The sequence below is a fragment of the Silurus meridionalis genome, chromosome 3 (genome assembly GCF_014805685.1).
Source record: "Silurus meridionalis isolate SWU-2019-XX chromosome 3, ASM1480568v1, whole genome shotgun sequence".
Classification (NCBI taxonomy): Eukaryota; Metazoa; Chordata; class Actinopteri; order Siluriformes; family Siluridae; genus Silurus; species Silurus meridionalis.
Window position 1 is genome coordinate 4,348,514 of NC_060886.1, and position 20,000 is coordinate 4,368,513.

Below are 20,000 nucleotides of genomic sequence, written 5' to 3' on the forward strand. Positions count from 1 at the left end.
CTTATCTTCTTTATCTTTATGTTCTCTTCTCTTCTTTCTCTTCTCTACTTGATATTTTCTTTTCTTGATCTCTTCTCTTCTTTATCTTTATTTGTTCTTCTTTTCTTTTCTTTTCTCTTCTCTTCTCTTCTCTTCTCTTCTCTTCTCTTCTCTTCTCTTCTCTTCTCTTCTTTATTTTCTCCTTTTTCTCTTCTCTTCTCAAACTTTTTCTTCTCTTCTCTTCTCAATCCATTCTCTTCTCTTCTCTTCTTCTCTTCTTCTCTTCTTCTTCTCTTCTCTTCCTTTCAATATTGTTTAACAATTTTTCTTCCTCCCTCCTTTAAGGTGGATATTTGTACTGACATTTTTCCTTGAAATAAGACTAGAGAGAATGAAAGTGAGTGAGAGTGTGTGTGCGTGGTGTGTGTGTGTGTGTGTGTGTGTGTGTGTGTGTGTGTGTCAGTGTTATTAGCAGTGAACCGAGTGACTGGGGCATCAATGGCACAGCTCAAGATAAATCAAATCATCTAATCAAATCCTACCATGTGACCTCATTGTTCGCTTTTCCTGAGATGAAAAGCTGACTCAGCGATTATGCTCCTAGACGCTTTATAGAAACACTTTCATGCTTATTTCCTCAGAAAGCTTGATCATATTTATTATATGGGTCAGTGCTAGACGATCATACACTATATGGACAAATGTTTTGGGACATCTGACTTTTCCAGCCACATGTGGTTCTTCACCAAACTGTTACCACAACGTTGGAGGCACACAACTGGATTTGGATGCAGTAGCATTCAATCTTCTGAACTAGGAGACACAAACCTGTTCTAGCATGACTTCTATGAAGATAAGCTTTCCATTGGTTGGAGTGGAAGATCTTCTTCTATAGAGCTTTGATCAACCCAACCCTCAACATCTTTCCAGAAGAGTTGAGATTTACATCCAGGATCTCAGAAACACCAAAACGATGGTGATGTTTACTGTGTATTTTATGTGAATAGCAGATGGATTCTAGAGAGGTAAAGCAAAGAGCGTCGCTTTTTATTGCTGTTCAAAAGGTGTGTATGCGAGTGTGTGTATGCGAGTGTGTGTGTGTGTGTGTGTGTGTGTGTGTGTGTGAGTGTGTTGGGGTGGGGGTGGTGGGGGGGAAGCTGTGTAAAGGTGTATACACACACGCTCCAGTATACACACTGACAGTTAATGTGCACTTTGTCAAATATATTGCTCTGAAAGAAAAACAGATCTGAATGAATCTCTCTCTCTCTCTCTCTCTCTCTCTCTCTCTCTCTTTCTCAGGGAGGTGCGAGAGTTTGCGAATGGCTTTGTGTGTGTGGAATGTGACGCACAGTGTGAGAGAGCTGAAGATGACGGTCTGACCTGCACCGGGCCGGTGAGTTCCATATGAGTTATGAAATACACTTGCAGGAAAGGAAAGGAAAGAGAAAGGAGAGGAGAGGAGAGAGAGGAGAGGAGAGGAGAGGAGAGGAGAGGAGAGGAGGTGAGTTGAAAGGAGAGGAGGTGAGTTGAGAGTAAAGGAGAGGAGGAGAGGAGGAGGTGAGTTGAGAGGAGTGGAGAGGAGTGGAGAGGAGAGGAGGTGAGTTGAGAGGATAGGAGAGGAGAGGAGAGGAGGTGAGTTGAGTTGAGAGAGGAGAGGAGGAGAGGAGGAGGTGAGGTGAGGAGAGGAGAGAGAGAGAGGAGAGGAGATGAGTTGAGAGGAGTGGAGAGGAGAGAGGAGAGGAGAGAGAGGAGAGGAGGTGAGTTGAGTTGAGAGTAAAGGAGAGTAGAGAAGAGGAGAGGAGATGAGTTGAGAGGAGTGAGAGGAGAGGAGAGGAGAGGAGAGGAGAGGAGGTGAGGTGAGGTGAGGTGAGAGGAGAGGAGAGGAGGTGAGGGAGAGGAGTGGAGAGGAGGTGAGTTGAGAGGAGGAGAGGAGAGGAGGAGAGGAGAGAGGAGGAGGAGGTGAGAGGAGGAGGAGAGGAGGAGGAGGAGGAGGTGAGAGGAGAGGAGGTGAGAGGAGAGGAGAGGAGAGAGGAGAGGAGAGGAGAGGAGAGGAGGTGAGGTGAGAGGAGGAGAGGAGAGAGAGAGGAGAGGAGAGGAGGTGAGTTGAGTTGAGAGTAAAGGAGAGGAGTGGAGAGGAGAGGAGGTGAGTTGAGAGGAGTGGAGAGGAGTGGAGAGGAGAGGAGGTGAGTTGAGAGGATAGGAGAGGAGAGGAGGAGGAGAGGAGAGGAGGAGAGGAGGTGAGTTGAGTTGAGAGTAAAGGAGAGTAGAGAAGAGGAGAGGAGATGAGTTGAGAGGAGTGGAGAGGAGAGGAGAGGAGAGGAGAGAGGAGGTGAGTTGAGTTGAGAGTAAAGGAGAGTAGAGAAGAGGAGAGGAGATGAGTTGAGAGGAGGAGAGGAGAGGAGAGGAGAGGAGAGGAGAGGAGGTGAGGTGAGGTGAGGTGAGAGGAGAGGAGAGGAGGTGAGGGAGAGGAGAGGAGAGGAGGAGGTGAGTTGAGAGGAGTAGAGAGGAGTGGAGAGGAGGAGAGGAGAGAGAGGAGAGGAGAGGAGGTGAGGGAGAGGAGTAGAGAGGAGAGGAGAGGAGGTGAGAGGAGAGGAGAGGAGGTGAGGGAGAGGAGAGGAGAGGAGGAGGTGAGTTGAGAGGAGGTGAGGTGAGAGGAGAGGAGAGGAGAGGAGGTGAGTTGAGAGGAGAGGAGAGGAGTAGAGAGGAGGTGAGTTGAGAGGAGAGGAGAGGAGAGGAAAGGAGAGGAGAGGAGAGGAGAGGAGGTGAGTTGAGAAGATAGGAAAGGAAAGGAAGATTGATAGGGCAGGGGCAATAATGAAGAGAAAGGCTGTTGTGGAGTTAGGAAGCTGGGGGCAGAGCACAGGGTCAGCCATGATACACAGCCCTTAAACACAGAGGGTTAAAAGTCTTGCTGAAGTGCCCACCCGTGGCAGTTTGACGATACTGGGGTTTGAACCCTCAACCTGCCAATCAGTAACCTTAAGAGCCTTAACCCGGTGGGGCAGGTGGTCTCATCATAGGTCACAACAGAACAGTCCCGTGTTTTATTCATAGTAAGTCTTGGGTGCTTTTAGCTGTATGTTTTGGGTCTTCAAAGTGTTGGAGGAACTAAGCTGCAACTGAGATGGAGCTTTTAGATATGGAGCAGTACATTTTACCTCAGAATATCGTTAGTTTTTTTATTTCATTGTCCCCTGCAAAGATTCAAGGATTTTTTTAGCATATTTTGAAACAATACACTTGATTTGAAACATCACTATATATCACTATATAATTATATATATATATATATATATATATATATATATATATATATATATATATATATATATATATATATATATATATATATTCTTTATTTTTACACTAACCCGATCTATCTATCTATCTATCTATCTATCTATCTATCTATCTGTCTGTCTGTCTGTCTGTCTGTCTGTCTGTCTGTCTGTCTGTCTGTCTGTCCAGCCTATGAATCGATCGATCAATTAATTATATATATCTATATCCATGTTCCATCCATCGATCCATCTAAATGATTTAAAAATTAATTGATCGATTGATTCCTAGGTTGGACAGACAGACAGACAGACAGACAGACCCCTGCATGATATATATGATAAGAGGGGAATATCTTGTTAGTTTTACTGAATTTCATTGTCCCTGTGTGATTAAGTTTCGGAGTGCAGTGGAAATTTGATAACAGCTGTATCAGTTCAGCGGTGTTTATTCACTCTGATTTGGATGTGAGCCACGGACCCCGTGTGATTTATTGAATCCCAGGATGAAACGTAAATGTACTTTTGTAGGTTTGGGATTGATTTTGCTTCTCTATGAGTTGGCTAATCCGGTGACGTGAGGGGGAGACGGATCGCAGTGGCTTCAGCACGATAAGTTACTACAGAGTGTGAGACGCTCGGCTCTAAATTCTGTCAGCTGAGAGAGCGAATCAATACACGCCGCTTTGTTGTTGAAGTCGCATAAATGTTCCAGTGTGTGTGTGTGTGTGTGTGTGTGTGTGTGTGTGTGTGTGTGTGTAAGATGTTTGCAATGTTTATTAAACAGCACAGCCTAAAGGAACATCCTTATGGAGGAAGCTGGAAACTTGTAATTCACTTTGTGTAAGCCAGTGCTAATAAGCTGGCAAAATGGGCACATTCTCGTGTCCCAAATAAAAAGCAAATAGATAGATAGATAGATAGATAGATAGATAGATAGATAGATAGATAGATGGATGGATGGATAGATAGATAGATAGATAGATGGATGGATGGATGGATGGATAGATAGATAGATAGATAGATAGATAGATAGATAGATAGATAGATAGATAGATAGATAGATAGATAGATGTCATGTGTATATCGACTTTGTATGAATGAAGAGTCTTTTACAGTCGATTTAGAGTTATATTGTACCAGCTTTATGCATGAACATGTCCTCTAATTTACTAATAAAATGCATGGTCAACACACACACACACACACACACACACACACACACACACACACACACAAATTAAACAGGAAACACAAAAATATAAAGTCTAAATAAGTCTACAAAAAAAAAAAATAATAATAATAATTATAATAAATATTTATTTAATATATTTTTAGTATTAGTAGCAATATTTGTCATTTCATTAGTATTTACTTATTTGTTTGTTGTTTTGTTTTGTTTGTTACATTTATAAATAATATACAGCAAAATTGGATTAACAGAAAAGAAGAAAAGTTACATTAAGAAACATGACGTCTATGAAAATATGCATGCATCAAAATGTTATAGAAAATATACAATTATAATTTTTTTATTAACAGTGCATGTGCACAAAACTGTTCTTACTTTATTAGCTTTATAAAATTAAATAAGTCATAAAAAGAAATAAACAAACAAACAAAAAAAATATATATATATTTATATAAAAAAAACCATACTTAATATAAGACAATACCAAGTTCCCATTTGCTGTTAGAATAACCTCCTCTTTTCTGGGAAGATGTTCCACTCGATTTTGTGGAGTTTTTTTGCATATTCAACCATAAGGGTGTGAGCAAAGTCGGGTAGGTGAGAAGGTGAGGAGACGTGTGGTGCAGTCAGTGTTCACATTCAACCCAAGGTGTTCAAAAGGGTTTAGCAGGAGATCTTTCACTCCAACCCATGTAAACCTTATCTTCATTGAGCTGGCTTTGTGCAGAGAGTCATCTTCATGCTGGAAACTGTTTGAGTCTGCTGGTCCAAATGACGGGGAAATTTCAAGCCATAGCATCAATTGTGTGCCAAATGAGAATGGGTTTCCCTTTTGAGTCTGGTTCCTCTCAAGGTTTCTTTCTCATATCATCTAAGGGAGTTTTTCCTTACCACAGACGCCATGGCTGGAGGAGGTAAATGTCTCAATTCTTTTGTCCCTATAGTGTATGTTTCTAGCGATAGTTCTTACATTAATATTTTTGGTCTAGGTGCAAAAGGGAGTAGCATTTTTGATTGCTGGGTTTCAGAGGCTCTTTTCATTCATGTGTTTTTTTTTCTACATCTTTATAGGTAGCAGTGTGTCACATAAAGAATGATGAAGCAGGACTTGTATGTAAAGCTGCTGTGTGTTTTGTTTGAGGCGTGAGAGCACTGCATGGGTCTGAGTCCAGGCAGAGTCAACCAAACAAAGACAATCCATGACAGTAGACAAATAAAGCAGGCACAGGAATGAGCGAAAACATTGAAAACTCGTTAAACAAAGCTTGGACTTGATGAAGGAGCAGCAGGGTGTACACAGACAAAGTAATCAGAGGATAATAAGAAACAGATCAACAAGGAAAAGCAGGAAAAAGATGGGGGGAGGAGACTGGAGCAAATCACGAAAGAGAAAATCACGATTTCTTTATAGAAGAGCTTTTATTTGTCACATATACATTACAGCACAGTCAAATTCTTACTTCACATATCCCAACTTACTTGGAAGCTGGGGTCAGAGTGCAGGGTCGGCCATGATACAGCACCCCTGGAGCACAGAAGGTTAAGGGCCTTACTCAAGGGCCCGAGAGCGCCATCTTGGCGATGCTGGTGTTTAAAACTCCGACCTTCCGATCAGTAACCAAGCACTTTAACCACTGAGCTACAACTCCTTTACTCTTATCAAAGCTTCACTATATGGCCAAAAGTATTGGCACACCTGACTTTTTCAGCTATATGTGGTTCTTCTTACTACTGAAAATTTGGCAGCACACAATTGTATAGGATGCAATAGAATAAAATTTTACTTTTGCTCGAACTAAGAGACCCAGACCTGTTCCAGCATGAGCTTCATGAAGATATGGTTTACATTGGGTGAGAGTGGCCTGGTATAGAGCTCTAATCTCAACCCTATCAAACACCTTTGGGATTAGTTGGAATTAGCATAATGAAGAATGCTGACACATGACTTTTATCATTTACATTTATGGCATATGGGGAATGCCTTTATTCAGAGCAACTTACAACTCAGCAGTTGAGTCACAGAAACTATAATGAATGGACATTTGGAACCACCCAGATAAGGATTGCTTCGCTTTTGAGCCTGGTTCCTCTCAAGGTTTCTTCAGGGAGTTTTTTGCCTAAGAACTCAGCCATGAATAAACAAAAACATCCTTCGAGTGCAACTTCTTCCAACCATCCAAGTGACAGTTTGGTGAAGAGCAATGCCTTTTCCAACATGATGGAGCACTTTGTCATTAGGCAAAAGTGATAATTATGTAGATCGAAACAAAACATTGAAATTTTGGGTGTATAGTGAGGAACCTCCCCAGACCTTAATCCCATTGAGAACTTGTGGTTAATTACCAAGAGGTGGGTGGACAAACAGAACAGTACCAATTCTGACAAATTCAAGTATCGATTGAACAAGAATGGGCTTCCATCAGTCAGGATGTGGCCCAGAAGTCGAATGAGCATGTGCCTGGGTGAATTGGTAAAGGTCTTGAAAAAGAAAGGTCAACACTGCCGATACTGACTCTAGTAACATCTGACAAAATGATCTAATATATAAATAAAATAAAAAATAAAAAAAGGAATCGAATCGAGTTCAGGACCCAGCAGTGGTAGCTTGTTAATGCTGAGATTTCATCTCAGGACCTTCCGAGTCAAGTCCAGTGTCTTAACCACTGAGCTACCACTTCCCCATCAGTACATCGCCGTACTAACACCCTTGTGGCTGAATTAATCTCCACAAATTTCTGTAAAATCTGGAGGAACTTCTCAGAAGAGTGGAGGTTATAATAATGTAATGTGGAATGGGATACTTAAAAAGCAGACCAATTTTTTCTCAAGTGTCCACAAATGTTTGTCTATATATTGTGTAGTATGTAGAAATAAAGGCAAAAAGAAATCACTGTGCAGTACAAGGTGAATAATGTTTCTTTACAAAGTCCAGTAGCATTTAATAAAATCAACATTGGTTAGCCATGGTGCTGTACATAATTGTAAAAGGCAAAAAGAAATAAAACAAATAACATAAATGGAATCAAAAACATAAGACAAAAGATGAGTTTTAAGCACGGATTTAAATTCAGCTAGTGTATAAGCAGTTCTAATATTGTTTTTGTTTTGTTTGATTTTGTTTCATGTCATCCAAAAAGCACATATTCCCTCGTTCAAGGACACAACAATAACACATTCTAATTTATAAAGATACTCAGTTAAAGGTTGCTGGGACTTAAACTCGTGACTTTTTGATTGGTAATCCATCAATTTAACCACTTAAGTTTAATTTTGGTTAATTTCGTAGTTGGCAACAGAGGTGTCAAAAGTACACACATCCTTTACTCACATAGAAGTACAGATACTTGTGTTTAAAAGACTCTGGTACAAGTTGAAGTTCTGACTGCACTTTTTTACTCAGGGTAAAGTAAAGAAGTTTGGGCTCTGACGTGTAGTTCAGTAAAAAGTAGTCATTATTACAACCTGTTTTAGTGTCACGCTGGTAACTGGACCTCACGTCATATTAATATATTAACACAAAACAAATGTTGTCCTCTAATGAATGTATGCAGACTGAACATCCACCATGTAGAACACAAGCAGAGAAAAGATGATGATCAGGTGATCAGGAACGTCTCTGTTCTCAGTCATGTTTACATCACAGACTCCCTCTGTCTAGTCCACATTAGCGATTCTTATCCATAGGCTTGTCTGTGGTGTGCGAAAGCGATATTAATTGTCACCAAAAAACTGAATTAACGAGTCTGTTTTGAAAATGCAAGAAGTAGAAAGTACAGATATTTGTGTGAAAAGCTGTCTAAAAAATCAATATCGAAGTCAATTACTGATACCAAATAAATCAAGACACATTTCCGAATCTTGCATTGCTCTGTGTTAAACCAGGAAGTAAACAGGAAGTAAACAAGAACTATGTCCCTGTATGATGGATGAATCAGACACCAAACATGTTTCAGGAATAGTGAGTTCTCTGAAAGCATTGTGACCCACTTCTGCAGGGAAGGGAAAGATCTATGAGAGGTTTTCTCCGACAAAGCCCTTTCAGTGCTTTGCTGAGTGTGTGAGAGTTGATGAAGCAGTGTGACGATGGCACTAGCACTCGTATTGATATCCGGCGTAACTGAGTGGCTTCTCGCCGCTTCCTCCGCTGCCTATATTACCGTTATAAATCCCAGCCGCCTCATTGTTATGGTCATTGTGTGGGCAGTGAGCGATGCTTATTATCCGTGGCCTGGTTGCTGGTGTTTTATGGCTCTTCGTTGCTCTTTTATTTCTTTCCCTCTTTCCCTCTCTCTCTCTCTCTTTTTCCGTTTCTTTCTCCCTCACATGGTCTCTCGGTCAATTTATTCCAATTCAATTCAACGTAGCTTTATTGGCATGAGCGGAGTGCACGAAGTACAATATTTCCCAGGCATGGGATATTAAGGTAGGAGGGAAAAAAATTCGACAATCTACTGTAATAATATAGATCATATATAACAATATATACTGCATATTGTAGGGTCGGAAGCTTGCAATAAGGATTCTCGTGTCGTGTATTTGATTTTTCTTTCTCTCTTTCTTTTTTTTTAGGGTCCTGATCATTGTGTGAAGTGTCTTCACTTTAAAGATGGGCCTAACTGTGTGGAAAAATGTCCCGATGGACTCCAGGGAGCCAATAGTTTTATCTTTAAATACGCAGAAACCAATAAGGAATGTCACCCCTGCCACATCAACTGCACCCAGGGGTATGGACTCTGATACTGTCTAATAGAGCGGTGGAACTAGTTTTTTATGGATTAAATCATGAATGAATGGAGATGTGCAAGTGTGTGTGTGTGTGTGTGTGTGTGTGTGTGTGTGTGTGTGTGTATGTATATTTTCATCCATCATCCATTCATCCAATTCATTAAACTACCAAAGTCTCTGTTTATATCAGTCCACTTTATGTATTCAGACAGACAGACAGACAGACAGATAGACAGATAGATAGATAGATAGATAGATAGATAGATAGATAGATAGATAGATAGATAGATAGATAGATTGATAGATTGATAGATAGAAGGACGGACGGATGGACTGACGGCCTTAAAATGGATGGATGGATGGATGGATGGATGGATGGATGGATGGACGGACGGACGGATGGACGGACGGATGGATGGATGGATCTGCATTTAAGTGTTTGGAGGGGATGGTTCAATGAATGAATAAATAAATGCATGAGAGTGCATGAATGAGAGGATGTAAATTTAATAGTATGAACACACACACATGCACACACGCACACACATACACACACACACACATACACACATACACACATGCACACTGTCACACTCTAGTGCATACTTCAAACATATCTCCAAAACATCTCATATTGAAGATATTCCGTCTTTGCTCCGTTTCTCACACTGCCGCTCGTCCTGTCTAAAGATACAGCCATTCATTCTCCCGTTGCAGCCGTGTGTGTCGGATGAAGAGCCTCGAGTTCTTTGATCTGTGAAGAGTTGAAGGACTGGTGTGTCTGTGTGTCTGTGTGTGTGTGTGTGTGTGTGTGTGTGTGTGAGAAAGATGAAGACTGATTAAAGGAACAAAACTTAATGCAGCATCAAAAGAGCTCAAATCTGTTCTTCAGCAGAAACACCAGGACGTGTGGCTGCAATTACACTCAATACACTGTCACATTTTTATGAATTAAATGATTAATCCCATTAGGGGTCTCCACAGCGGATCATCCGTCTCCATACCCCCTGTCCTCTACATCTGCCTCTTTCAAATCAACTACCTGCATGTCTTTCCTCACCACATCCATAAACCTCCTCCATGGTCTTCCTCTTTTCCTCCTTCCTGGTGGCTCCATCCTCAGCATTCTCCTACTGATATACCACATGTCCCTCCTCTGCACATGTCCAAACCATCTCAATCTCGCCTCCCTCACCTTGTCTCCAAAACGTCCTACATGTGAAGTCCCTCTAATAAACTCATTTCTAATCCTGTCCATCGTCGTTACTTCCAATGAACATCTCAACATCTTTCATCTGAATAATAAAACAATCAAACGTTTTCTTTATATGAATCTACTCATTCATTCATTCAGACTGACAGACATGAAGATGGATAGATGGCTGGATGGAATGTCAGAATGATGTATTGAATGAATGAATGAATGAATGGAAAAGTAGGGTGAATGTCTGAATGGATGGATGGATAGATGTGGATGGAGAGCTGAAGGATGGGTGCAAACAGTAAAGTGCTACTTGTTTCTCATTGTGTTTCAGATGCACTGGGCCCAGACTTCAGGACTGCATTGGCATGATTGACAGGTAATAAAGCTATTCTGCAACTTTTACACACAAACACACACACACACACACACGTCTGCATTTTCTAGAGAGTATAGTGAGAGAGAGAGAGAGAGAGAGAGAGAGAGAGAGAGAGAGAGAGGCAGATGGGTTTGGAGAGGGAAAGTTGTAAAGTGAATCGGCCACCATTGTGTGATTAATGGTTCGCTGTGAGGCTCAGTGTAGAGGTGTGTGTGTGTGTGTGTGTATATATGTGTGTGTGTGTGTGTGTGTGCCCCCTTTGATAAATTGATAGCACTTTCTTTCATTCTCATGGGGCCAAAAGGAACAAAACGGTACTAACTACTGTGCAGAAATGAATTTGCAGTTCTAGATATACTGTGGTATTACTCACACACACACACACACACACACACACACACACACACACACACACACACAGGCACAGGCACAGGCACAGGTAAATAAATACACCAAAACAGCAGAATCTAGAAAGCTGAGCCAGCTGACAAAAGAGCTCTCTCTCTCTCTCTCTCTCTCTCTCTCTCTCTCTCTCTCATACACACACACACACACACACACACACACACACACACACAATGCCAATGCTCATAAACTCTTATACACTGGAAATGTCATGTCTACTACACACGTCTTATTTTAGAAGCTTCCACTTTTAGTATCGTTTCCTGTTGCTGGAATTCTGCAAAACCGAGGAAACAAAAAAAGGTTAAAAATGAATGCGTTCAAGGGAATTTCTCACACAAGTTACATGTTGTCGAGTCGAGTCAGATCTTTTTGGATCAGATCAGAGTCAGATCAGGTCTTTTACAGTACAATACGCGGTGAAACGGAATGACGTTTCTCCAGAACCGATTTGTGCTTCATGAAACTGTGTAAATTAACACAAAAGAACACAAAACTAACGTGGACACTGCACACTGCTTATTTGGACATGTTTGGACATGTGCACAAATAACACAACACTATAGAGACAATTAAGACAATAAAGTCCAGAGTTCAGGAAATGAGTGTTCATGCAAATAAATTGTCCATAAAATAGTGTACATGTAAATATTGGTGGTTTTGCAACAATTTGTGCAAAGGGTTTTAATGAAATTATCTATTTAAATGTGAGTGTGTGTGAGTGTGTGTGTGTGTGTGTGTGTGTGTGTGTGTGTGTGTGTGTGTGAAAAGTAAAAACATGACCTCGATGAGAACCTGTCTGGTTAATTCACTATCGATCTGATGCATAAAGCTCTTATCCTTCACACGCCTCCACACACACACACACACACACACACACACACACACACACACACACACTCACACAATCTGTCCATATACTTCATCTTCTATGCTTTTGTGCTTTTTTGTTGCTTACATGGCAAAGATGTAAGTGAAAAAGGAAGAAAACCGTATTGCTCTGATTTATCCCACACGTGCGGAGTTGCATCACAGCTTCAGTAACAGAGTAAAACTTTTTTTTAAAGTTATAAAGGAAGAAGGGATAAAAAGAAGGAAAGAATTGAGGATAACTGTAATGTTGAATTGTAGATCTTGGAAGTGGAAAATATGACAAAGAAAATAAGGGAAAAAAGAATGAAAAAGAGGTAAGAGGACATGAGAATGGAGCGAGGGGAAAAAAGGAAGGATGCAAGGGAAAAAAGGGAGAATTAAGGAATGAAGGGAAAAATAGAAAGTAAAAAGTAGAAAGAACATTAATGTATAGTGAGAAGAAGAAAGAGAAAACAGAAAGAAAGAAAGAAAGAAAGAAAGGAAGAAAGAAAGAAAGAAAGAAAGAAAGAAAGAAAGAAAGAAAGAAAGAAAGAAAGAAAGAAAGAAAGAAAGAAAAAGGTTCAAATTAAAAGGAAGGAAGGAAGGAAGGAAGGAAGGAAGGAAGGAAGGAAGGAAATCACTGTGGATTGAAAAAAGGATGGAAAGAAGCAAGAAATGAAATCAAATTTGAATGATGGATGGAGAAAATAAAGAAAGGATGGAAGGAAAGAAGAAGGAAGAAAGAAAGAAAGAAAGAAAGAAAGAAAGAAAGAAAGAAAGAAAGAAAGAAAGAAAGAAAGAAAGAAAGAAAGAAATTTGAAGTAAAAAGAAAATCCCCATGGAGTGAAGGAAGAAAGGAAGGATGGAAAGAAACAAGAAATGGAAGTAAGGAACAAAGGAAGGAATGAAGAAAGGAAGGAAATTCATTTGTAGATAAGGAAGAATGGAAAGGTGCAAGAAAGCAAGAAATGAAATAATAATGAATAAATGAAGTCTGGGAAAGAATGTAGGAGAGAAAGAAAGAAAGAAAGAAAGAAAGAAAGAAAGAAAGAAAGAAAGAAAGAAAGAAAGAAAGAAAGAAAGAAAGAAAGAAAGAAAGAAAGAAAGAAAAGAAAAAATTAGGGAAAGAAGGAAGAAAAAAATAAATAAAAAAATAAATATATATATATATATATATATATATATATATATATATATATATATATATATATATATATATATAAATAAATAAATAAGAGGAAGTAAACCGTTTTTTCCTGTTTCGGGGTCTTTGTCCTGTTAGTTCTGCATTCTGCACAGTTTGTTCTGCTTCACTGAGACATACAGGGAATATTTATTAATCCATCTTTATGAATGTTCTCAGAAGTTTATTCCAGATAGACAGGAAGTGTCAGAGCATCACACTGCGCTTTAAACAGCACACAGGAAGTGATTTCAATTCATTAAATAGTACGACAGGATGAAACAGTTCCTGTCCCTCATGGTCTCTTTCCTAACATGATTCCGAAACATTTCCATTACTGATTTTTTCACGGAGGTGTGTCTATGAGACAGACATAATAATGTACAGGACATCGGTGGGAAATTGCTGAGAAAGTGCTTTGTGGCACGAACGGCGCGACATAATTGATTTTGAAATGTCAGACGTGGACATGTAGAAACGGCAGTGTTGTGACAGAACTCCGTTAAATGACTTGTGTCTGGAAGTTGTTTTTTCACATACTCGTCTTTCACATTTCTACCCATCTCTCAGGACTCCTCTGATAGCAGCAGGTGTGATTGGCGGCTTGTTCGTGGTGATGATCGTGGCTCTGGGTGTGTCCGTGACCCTGAGAAGGAAAAGCATCAAAAAGAAACGAGCACTCAGGCGCTTTCTGGAGACGGAGGTAAGACCGTGAAGGGTTCTCTGTCTCTTTCTCTAGTTTGCCATAGGTTTCTATAAAAGTTTATTTCGGTCATAAAAATCACTGTGTAACATATAATTATGATGATTCTCACCAATAATTAAGATGCACATCAAGCCACTTTGTTACAATTATGGCATGATATGTAATTAATTGTTAATACCAAATCTTAATTGAGGTATTTAGTCATAATTACGACTGCGCCGAGTCGTCACTGTGAGACCCCGAGTCGATTTGAGACATTTGTGAGAGAACAAAGTCACAATGACTTCCAAGTCGATTTAGAGTCACGTGGCAATAATTATAGAGATAAAGAGTCAATGTTGAAAAAAATGATTGCTCCATACTTATGAGATGATTATGAGATGTAGTTTTCATAGTCATGAAATTTAAAGTCGTAATTAGGATGATGGCACATCATTATTTTGTTTTGAGGTATAAATATATGATTACTATATACAGTATATCATTTCAGGAGCCAACATATAACAGTACAAAGAGTACTATGACAGACAGACAGACCAGACAGACAGACAGACCAGACAGACAGACAGACAGACAGACAGACAGACAGACAGACAGACAGACAGACAGACAGATAGATAGATAGATAGATAGATAGATAGATAGATAGATAGATAGATAGAGTATTGTATTTGGAGGACACTCTTATCCAACAGAGCAGTTGAGGGGTTTAGGGCCTTGCTCAAGGACCCAGCAACTCTTGTAGACTGATTCTGGTCTGCAGTGGTAGGTATCTATCAAAAGTCGTTCAAGGAAGGAAGAGTGGTGAACCGGTGACAGGGTCACGGGGACCGAGGCTCATTGATGTACAGTACGTGGAGAGTGAAGGCTGAACCGTGTGGTCTGATCCGACAGACAGAGAGAGAGATGATGTAATTATCCAGAAAATACTTTTTGCAGTAGGACATTTTGGAGACAAGGTGACAAGGAGAAAAGAGAGATATGGAGGATCCATTGTGGTGACCCCAAAACTAATATCTTGAAATTAGTACTCATTATATCATATTTCTACATTTACAGATTTTAGCAGATCCCTTATCCAGAGAGACGTACAAAAGTGCTTTTCTTTATTAATAAATAAATCAACACTGGTTTGCTGGATTACAGACTTCAGATACATTCAGCCTCAGAGGATTTTATTTATTTATTTATTTATTATTATTATTATTATATATATATATATATATATATATATATATATATATATATATATATATATATATATATATAAAGCGGAGCAAACCAGGAGTTCTAGTTTAAGTGTATTGTGAAGAGGAAGTTCTTGAAGACAGCTAGTGTCTCTGCTGTTCGGACATCTAGGAGAAGTTCATTCCATCACCTCGGTGCCAGAAAAGATAAGAAACTTTTAGTACACTTAGTACAACTTCTACCCGGAGAGAAGGTGGTACCAGTCGCGCAGTGCTAGAAGATCTCAGGCAGCCCGGTGCAGTGTGAGGAGTGATGAGAGAAGCGTGTAGTTTCTCAGTGACAGCCAAAAGGGCCGTCTCTGTGAAATGTGCTCCTTTGAAGACTGGTCAGGTTCTTGGAGGTTGTTCTGTGAGAGATAGACAGACAAATGGTTAAAGAGTATGGAACTTGTAACTTCTAACCTGTAGTATCTCCAAATTAAGAAAGAAAGAAAGAAAGAAAGAAAGAAAGAAAGAAAGAAAGAAAGAAAGAAAGAAAGAAAGAAAGAAAGAAAGAAAGAAAGAAAGAAAGAAAGAGTAACTTTTAACTTGTAGTATCTTAAAATTAGTTTTAATAATAATTAATATTTCTTCATGTACACATATGCGATTCTTTACCACACGGTTAAGACAAAGTTGGAGGCACACAATTTTGTGGGACGTTTTTGGATGCAGGAGTGTTACATTTTATCTTCACTTAAACTAGGAGACTCAAACCTGTTCCAGCAGGTTGTGCTTTACACAGGTTGGAGTGAAAGATCTCCTGCTATAGAGCTCTAAACCCATTAAAACAGCTTTGGGATGAATGTGAACGCTGACTGCACTCCAGGCCTCCTCACCTTCTCACCTACATCAGTAACTGACTTTACTCTCACTGTTTGTGCCTGAATGAATCTCTACACATCTCCACAAAATCTAGTAGAACATCTTCCCAGAACAATGGAGGATATTCTAACAGTATGAGGGGACTAAATGTGACGTTGAAAAAACACATATCAATCGTTCAGGTGTCCACAAACCTTTGTCCATATACAGTAGTATGGTAAATATTTGACTTTTTATCTCGTAATCATGAGATAGTATCTCATTATTTTGACTTGAGGTAATGCTTGAAATGGGTTTCCACACATCTCTTTACTGTCCTTGACTGCTTGACTCTCCTGATTCTCCGGCTAATTACAGCAGCCCAGGATTCATTAAAGCAACTCTGCATGAGATCAGAGAAAGAAAGGATTCGAGCAACAGGAACATGCCCAGCTGGAGGAACGAAAGGAGGCCCTGAGGCCCCTCTGTCTGCTTTTCCACTGTTTATCTCATTTCTTTCATTCTTTGTCTGCTGGGTTGTGACACACCATGGAAGTTCTTCATTACCCTCAGGCTAGGAGAGAGACAGAGGAGTGAGATGAAAGAACAAAGAACGTGAGCTGGAGCTCAGGGACACTCCAGAACCTTAAAGTCCACTAAAGGCTTCTAATCCAAGCTCACATGGATCCACCTTTCTTTTGTCTGTTGCTTTGTGAAGTGAAATTTAGAGAAAGAAAGAAAGAAAGAAAGAAAGAAAGAAAGAAAGAAAGAAAGAAAGAAAGAAAGAAAGAAAGAAAGAAAGGGTTTGCAGGGACAGAATTAGGGAGGAAGGAAGGGAGAAATGGAAGGGGGAAGGGAGGGATGAAAGGAGGGAAGGAAGAAAGAAAGGTTGGTACAACGGTGGGGAAGAGGGGAAGACGGAAGGAAGAAAGAAAGAAGAAAGAAAGAAAGAAAGAAAGAAAGAAAGAAAGAAAGAAAGAAAGAAAGAAAGAAAGAAAGAAAGAAAGAAAGAAAGAAAGAAAGAAAGAAAGAAAGAAAGGGATTTTGGAGGACAGAATGATGAAGGATAAAAAGTAAGAAAGAAACAAACAAAGAAACAAGGATGAAAGGGAAAGGGGTGGTTGGAGGGACAGAATGATGAGGGAAAGAAGGAAAGTTGGATGGAAGAAAGAATTGAAGGAGGGAGGAGGGAGCGAGGAAGAGAAGAGAAGAATTTTGCAGAACAGCTTTGGACAGAAGCACATATGGCTGTGATGGTCAGGGGGGCACTTAGTTTTGGCCTTGCAGCCTGCTTGGAGCTGCAGTTGTACTTTTCGGTTCTGTGCTAAAACGCTGTTTGCAGCATCACAGAGAAAGTAATTGGATGCAACATGTTTGTGCTTGTGCAAGCAGCAGTGGTCACTGAAGCTACCATCTGGTTTGTGATTAGTGATAGACAGTACGGCACTGAGAGCTCAGCAACATCTCCGTTTCCTTCCAAGTTCTCAGCAGAAGATAAAATGCCTGCGAGGACGACACCATTTCAGCTGAACCTTGATTTAAATATAGAGTCTTTATAGTGATTCTGTAAGAGCAAGAATCAGAAAGACTTCAGTCAGTAAGCCTTCGAGCTGCTGTTCAGAAGGTTGGAAGATCCAACCCCAGCTCCATCAATAAGCTTCTACATAGACATGTACGAAGGAAGAAGGGAAGGAAGGAAGGAAGGAAGGAAGAAGGGAAGGAAGGAAGGAGGGAAAGAAGGAAGGAAGGAAGGAAGGAAGGAAGGAAGGAAGGAAGGAAGGAGGGAAAGAAGGAAGGAAGGAAGGAAGAAGGAAGGAAGGAAGGAAGGAAGGAAGGAAGGAAGGAAGGAAGGAAGAAGGGAAAGAAGGAAGGAAGGAAGGAAGGAAGGAAGGAAGGAAGGAAGGAAGGAAGGAGGGAAAGAAAGAAGGAAGGAAGGAAGAAGGAAGGAAGGAAGAAAGAAAGGATGGGAGGAAGGAAGGAAGGAGGGAAAGAAAGAAGGAAGGAAGGAAGGAAGGAAGGAAGGAAGGAAGGAAGGAAGGAAGGAAATGTAGAAAGGTAGGATAGAAGGTAGGAAGAAAGCAGGGAAGAAGATAGGATGGAAGATAGGAGAAATGTTTGAAGGTAAGAAGGAAGGTAGGAAGGAAAGAAGGAGTAAGGAAAAATTAAGGAAAGAAGGAAGAAAAGAAGAAAGAAAGAAAGGAAACATTGTGAAGATGAGTCTGAAAAGGTTAAGAACGAATCTCCTTTAGCTGTGTTTTGTCAAAAGAAAGAAAGCAAGAAAGCAAGAAAGCAAGAAAGAAAGAAAGGAAACATTGTGAAGATGAGTCTGAAAAGGTTAAGAACGAATCTCCTTTAGCTGTGTTTTGTCAAAAGAAAGAAAGCAAGAAAGCAAGAAAGCAAGAAAGAAAGAAAGAAAGAAAGAAAGAAAGAATTGAAATTTAAATGAAATTCATGAACTGTAGGAAGAAGAACTAAAAAAGTGTGTGTGTGTGTCTGTGTGTGTGTGTGTCTGTGTGTGTGTGTGTGTGTGTGTGTGTGTGTGTGTGTGAATATGAATTTATTCATATTGATTTCTCTCTCTCGTTTTAATTCCAGTATAATAGAATGCACTGGATGAAGTGTGTGTATGTAGGAAGATAGGTCAGTGTGTGTGTGTGTGTGTGTGTGTGTGTGTGTGTGTGTGTGTGTATATAACACCTGTGGGCTTTGACCCCTCATTGCTCCTGCAGCTGTACTGCCTCAAGCTTGGTGAATCCATCCACTTTTTTTCATGTGAAAAGTGAGATGAAGTAAAGCAGAGATCTGAGCGCTGTGCTGCAGTCTGCCTCCAACACACCCTTCACTCACACATGTACAGTAAACTAATGATGGCAATTTAGTGCGGATCTGCAGAGATTAGTGCAGGTCTGAGGGTAAAGAGCTCAGCTTTGTTCTTAAGCTTTCATTTTCAAGTTCGAAGCTAAAGTTAGAAGTGAAGGAGTTCTTTATATTTTTCTCCATCTTCCTTTCTTTTAATATACATTCTGTCTTTCCTTTTTTTCCGTCCATGTGTTATTTATTTATTTATTTATTGTTTCCCATGTTGGCTAACTGTTCTTCCTTCCTTCCTTCCTTCCTTCCTTCCTTCCTTCCTTCCTTCCTTACTTCCTTCCTTTTTTCCTTTCACCATTCATTTCTGTTTCTTTTAACTGTCCTTTCTTATTTTCACACATTCCTTCTGTCCTTTCTTCCCTCCCATGTTTTCCTTCCTCCTTCCTTCCTTTCTTCCTTCTTGTTATTTACATTGTTCTTCATTCCTTCATTCCTTTATTTATTTCTTCCTTCCTTCCTTCCTTCCTTCCTTCCTTCCTTCCTTCCTTCCTTCCTTCCTTCCTTCCATCCTTCCTTCCTTCCATCTATCCATATAGGATATTTTTATAGGTTTTCTTTCTTCCTTACTTCTTTTATATTTAAATGTTTTTCCTTACTTCCTTCCTATTTTTTGTAAATTATTGCTCAATTCATTCTTTCCTTTCTACATTCCTTTATTTATTTATTCCTTATTTGTATATGGATTTCATTCCTTTCTTCCATCTTTTCTTTTTCTTGTTAATTTTTTCCTTTGTTTCTTCCTGCCCCCCTTGATTCATTACATCCATCTGTCCATATAGATTTCCTTCCTTCCTTCCTTCCTTCCTTTATTCCTTTATTCTGTCCTTTCTTCCTTTCTTAAATCTTTCATTTATATTTATGGATTTTCCTCTTTCTTCAATATTTCCCATTTATATGGAATAAATATACCTTTTTTTCCCCTTTACTATGGTGCATTATGGATAAGCAGTTAATAAACATATTGGTCTGCTCTCGAGGTTAGCATTTTCAGCACCAGCTTTAGTGGACAGCTCCTGGTGCTTATCCACTTTGTTGTGCCTCCTTTATTTTTTCTGCCACGTTCTGCTCTTCTCTTCTTCTTTCTTTCTTTTTTTATTAAAACTCTTCATTCAGAGTCCTGGTATGTGGAGGGCAGACTGAGAAACATGTTCTGGCTGTCCTTTTCTTTTCTTCTCTGTCCTTTTTTTAAAACTCCC

The 20,000-nt window shown here is 39.8% G+C and overlaps 1 protein-coding gene across 1 annotated transcript in view; it reads left to right on the forward strand.

Annotated features, from left to right (window-relative positions):
• Nucleotides 1–20,000, forward strand: part of LOC124383122 (receptor tyrosine-protein kinase erbB-4-like) — a 415,468-nt gene that overhangs the window by 320,073 nt on the left and 75,395 nt on the right. Inside the window, exons 14-17 of the mRNA XM_046845511.1 lie at nucleotides 1,282–1,375; nucleotides 9,022–9,176; nucleotides 10,713–10,757; nucleotides 13,768–13,900. Of these exons, the coding sequence (XP_046701467.1) occupies nucleotides 1,282–1,375; nucleotides 9,022–9,176; nucleotides 10,713–10,757; nucleotides 13,768–13,900 (427 nt within the window). The remainder of the gene's footprint in view (nucleotides 1–1,281; nucleotides 1,376–9,021; nucleotides 9,177–10,712; nucleotides 10,758–13,767; nucleotides 13,901–20,000) is intronic.